Source organism: Sycon ciliatum, chromosome 10, assembly GCF_964019385.1.
Source record: "Sycon ciliatum chromosome 10, ocSycCili1.1, whole genome shotgun sequence".
Lineage (NCBI taxonomy): Eukaryota > Metazoa > Porifera > Calcarea > Leucosolenida > Sycettidae > Sycon > Sycon ciliatum.
The window spans coordinates 29,328,777-29,333,776 of NC_088652.1; the positions used below are offsets into that span (position 1 = coordinate 29,328,777).

The 5,000-nt window shown below is 48.2% G+C and overlaps 1 protein-coding gene across 1 annotated transcript in view; it reads right to left on the reverse strand.

Annotated features, from left to right (window-relative positions):
- The window catches only part of LOC135826835 (uncharacterized), a 63,093-nt gene that overhangs the window by 23,891 nt on the left and 34,202 nt on the right, over positions 1 to 5,000 (reverse strand). The window contains exons 18-20 of the mRNA XM_065339437.1: positions 4,919 to 5,000; positions 2,225 to 2,907; positions 1,123 to 1,224 (exon numbers count right to left, since the gene is read on the reverse strand). The exon at positions 4,919 to 5,000 is cut by the window's right edge and continues 19 nt beyond it. Of these exons, the coding sequence (XP_065195509.1) occupies positions 1,123 to 1,224; positions 2,225 to 2,907; positions 4,919 to 5,000 (867 nt within the window). The remainder of the gene's footprint in view (positions 1 to 1,122; positions 1,225 to 2,224; positions 2,908 to 4,918) is intronic.

Genomic DNA, 5,000 nt, shown 5'->3' on the forward strand with positions numbered 1-5,000 from the left:
CTTCAAAAATACCAATGCAATGGCTGGCATACATGTTTTCTAGTTTGAGGATAAGGAAAACAGCAAACAAGCAAACCAGCACACCAGCAAACCAGCAAACCAGCAAACCAGCACACCAGCAAACCAGCACACCAGCAAACCAGCACACCAGCAAACCAGCAAACCAGCACACCAGCAAACCAGCACACCAGCAAACCAGCAAACCAGCACACCAGCAAACCAGCACACCAGCACACCAGCACACCAGCAAACCAGCACATCAGCAAACCAGCAAACCAGCAAACCAGCACACACCTATCTAACACCACTGTTCTGAACGATTTCCAACATGGCTAGCAAAGCAGCAGCCACCATAACTAAGTATACATCATAACTATAGCTTCAGAGCAGAAAACAGTGGTAACAAGTCACATAATACAAATCACCACTATGTCTCTGTGTAATACAAATCACTACAATGTCTGTGTGTAATACAAATCACCACTATGTCTGTGTGTAATACAAATCACTACTATGTCTGTGTGTAATACAAATCACCACTATGTCTGTGTGTAATACAAATCACCACTATGTCTGTGTGTAATACAAATCACCACTATGTCTGTGTGTAATACAAATCACCACTATGTCTGTGTGTAATACAAATCACTACTATGTCTGTGTGTAATACAAATCACCACTATGTCTGTGTGTAATACAAATCACCACTATGTCTGTGTGTAATACAAATCACCACTATGTCTGTGTGTAATACAAATCACCACTATGTCTGTGTGTAATACAAATCACCACTATGTCTGTGTGTAATACAAATCACCACTATGTCTGTGTGTAATACAAATCACCACTATGTCTGTGTGTAATACAAATCACTACTATGTCTGTGTGTAATACAAATCACTACTATGTCTGTGTGTAATACAAATCACCACTATGTCTGTGTGTAATACAAGAAATAATCCCCTATACACAAATAGGACAGACTAGGCAATATCTCACGCCAGAACGAACAAACGCAAGCACGCCAGAACGAACGAATGCACGCATGCACGCACCCACGCACGCACGCACGCACACATATTATCATACCCACTTGCCGAGGGACCGAGATACAAACCTTACCTCAACATCTTCTGATAGACCATGCAACAGATATTTGTAGTGATCACGAACTGCCAGTGCTGCCTCATGTTGCCACGGCAACGCACTGTTGGCATAGAATGTCTGTAACAAGTAAAACGCACTTTTTTTGTAAACGTAACGCATTTCGAATAGACTTTACCCCCCTACCTCCCCCCACTATTTGAAAATCTTATCGCACATTTTCAGTGTAGATCTACTGTACTGTACATGTCCATGCCATGGTATGCACAATCATGTACAATGTACAATGTTCAAGTACATGGACATGGACGCTAGTGTCGACGTGAATGACATACAGTAGTACCACATCTACTGAGTACAAGTAAGTATTGGTTACAGTCTTAGTTCAATCAATGACATGTACACACACATAAACAGAGTTACTCCACAACGACTGTACTGTCAAAGCTGGCCAGGTGGCAGGTACAGGGTTTGATCAGGCTGGTGTGACATTTGACACCTCTGAGTAGCCTGCATGGGTAGTGCAAGGGTTAGATCTACACCTAAAACACACCCCTACCCTGCTGTCTGAAGCGGTCTAGCACAAGCACAGCACTGTATTGCACACATCCAGAAAATGTGCGAACTGTCATTTTTCTATCCGAAATGGGCGCTACCCCCCCTACCCCCCCCCCCCCCCCGTTTCGAAATGCGTTACGTTTAGAAACAAAATGCGAACTTATGAGATGCTCCCTTATAACAGTTGACAGTACGGATTATGTTCACAACATACCTAGAATATCTAGCAACTTCAGCTTTGAACATTGGACAATAGTGCCGGTATCAGTAAAATACCAATACCAACAGCAACACAACACTAACAGCAATATCAATGCCAACAGCAACAGCAGTAGAATCACCAGCAGCAGCAACAGCAGCAACAGCAGCAACAACAGCAGCAACAGCAACAGCAGCAACAGCAACAGCAGCAACAGCAACAGCAGCAGCAGCAGTAGTAGTATCACCACCAGCAGCAGCAGCAGCAGAGCGCAATGTGCCTGTTGGGAGCAGTGAACAGTTTCCAAAACACTACCCTACTAGGCTGGAATAATGGTATTGTTGAAAAGTGCACGTGACTTACAACAATGTTCTCCAGTACACGTTGTGTATCCGTATCAAACTCCTCCAGTGTCTTGTAGTGCCCGGTATGTACACAGTGTTGGATATCCTGAATACTGGTAACACCACCAGCAGCACCACCAGCAACACCAACAGCAGCAGCAGCACCACCACCAGCACCAGCAGCACCAGCACCAGCACCAGCACCAGCAGCACCAGCACCAGCACCAGCAGCACCACCACCAGCACCAGCAGCACCACCACCAGCACCAGCAGCAGCACCAGCACCCGCAGCAGCACCAGCACCCGCAGCAGCAGCAGCACCAGTAGCTGCATCATTAGCTGCAGCAGCACCAGTAGCTGCATCATTAGCTGCAGCAGCACTAGTAGCTGCATCATTAGCTGCAGCAGCACCAGTAGCTGCATCATTAGCTGCTGCAGCACCAGTAGCTGCATCATTAGCTGCAGCAGCACCAGTAGCTGCATCATTAGCTGCAGCAGCACTAGTAGCTGCATCATTAGCTGCAGCAGCACCAGTAGCTGCATCATTAGCTGCAGCAGCACCAGTAGCTGCATCATTAGCTGCAGCAGCACCAGTAGCTGCATCATTAGCTGCTGCAGCAATCAACCCTGTATAGTACTGTGGGTGTTTACGCCTTGACGGTGGTCGCAGTACATCACAACATCCATCATTGTCTGATCTCTCTGCGTGGGGGCAACGATAAGAGAACGGAGAAAACAAAACAGATGGACAAATAGACGGACAAAGACGAGTTAGCAGGCAGACAGGCAGACACAGACAGACAGACCGACAGACAGACCGACAGACAGACAGACAGACAGACAGACAGACAGACAGACAGACAGACAGACAGACAGACATACATACATACATACATACAGACAGAGAGACAGACAGCAAGTACTAGTACTTGATCCGCCCAGTTACAATTGGCGCTTATCTTCACACTTGCCTCAGGAAGGAAAGACGAATATTTGAAGCAAGCCACCATCACAAAGCACTATGTACATGATTATTTACATGTCAGTAAGCAACTTAGTCGAAAATTCAAGCAAGTTACACATCCTCCTCGCCACTATCGTCGCTAGAGGAAGAGCTCAAAACGTTCGATCCGGACACCTGCTGCACGTTTCATAGCTTGTTCCACTTGCAGTGCAGTGCCTGTCGCCTTGCCGATCAGAAGCTGAGTGAGACTGCCCGCATGTTGGCTGTAAGTGTTATCCCCGTTCGTCGCAATAATGCGTCTTTGTTTGAGACAAAAAGGCAATTATCAGTGTCCTTTTTTCAAATCACCTCTTGCGCTTGTCGTACTTGCTGATCAGCACCCACGCGAGCCGCTGGTGCTTGTACATGCAGCGCAGTGATAGCTTCCGCTTGATGTAGCACCTGTGCGTACTGCACCTAAGTCCTAACGCCGTGCACCAGGCTTTTCGGCTAGTTTCCTGAAAGTCCTTTGCACAAGTGTTTCCCTCAGGACTTGGTGTTTATTTTGATTAGCTCCTTTGCCCTGTCCTCTGTGAGCTTCAAAGTGTGTCCGCCGGATTGGTCTCACTTTCTGGAGATGTCGACATGAGCTGCAGTTTCTTCGTCAGCGATTTGCTGGTGATAACCCTTCACTAGGCGCTGTACTGTGCCAGCACTGAAATTCAAGCTCGCGAAGCGCTTTTCAGCTTTTCTATACCGCCCCGGGGTAAACAATCCTTGCCATCAGACAGCTGGAAGTAGACAGAAACTGTATTCTCCATCGCTCTGAAATGCGAACATCCTGACCAATTTTACGGAATCGAGCGGAGGTTGCAGTGTTTTCTTGGCACTGACGGAAGTGTTCGTTGGCGGAAGCTCCGTCAAAAAGACTCAAACGAACTGATCGCAACTTCTGTGATGGTTTGTGCTGCCATGTCGTCGGATGCAATGGTTAATGGCTATGTTCGGATGGTGAATCGGTGGTTCCATGCCGTGTGACACAGGCAGAACACCGAAAAAACAAGTGAGAAGATAAGCGCCAATTTTAACTTGGCGGACCAAGTACAATTGTGCGTGCGTGTGTGTGTGTGTGTGTGTGAGAGAGAGAGAGATCAGGATATGGAACTGGCCGCAGCAGCCCCCGTTGAGTGCCCCATCTGTGGAAAGGTCTGCTCTAGACCAAGCGATCTTAAGCGCCACAAGTGCACAGCAGAGCGTCACAAGTGCACAGCAGAGCGTCACAAGTGCACAGCAGAGCGTCACAAGTGCACAGCGGAACGTCGCAAGCCAGTCCAACAGCAGCGTGGTGCATGTCAACGCGCAGATTGTGGGAAATGGTATCGTAGCAGGGGTGGACTCACTGTCCATAGGTGCCAGCCTACCCCAATCGCTAGCCAGCCCGCTCCCGCTCCTTGTAGACCTCGCTAGAACCGCCCAACAACGGATGAGCGTGCCAAGTTTCCACTACTGTGTCAGCACTGCTCTCGGAGATTTCGGCAGTCCAGGGACCTGACCCGGCACCGGCGTGTTTGCTCCTCTCCCTCCCCCCGCAATGGGACCACGTAACATTTACGGCAGTGGGTCAACAGGACAGGACAGGACAGGTGTGTGTGTGTGGATGCACGTGTGTATGCGTGTGTGCATGTGTGTGTATGCGCGTGTGTGTATGCGTGTGTGGGTGTTCGTATTAGAGATTAACTATTGACAACATGAACAGACGAACAGACGTACCTGCAAACAATGTCAAGTTCTTCAGCGTGCCGTGGAGTAGCCTTGCCAAATGCAGTTGCCGTAGAAACGATAACGGGTTATC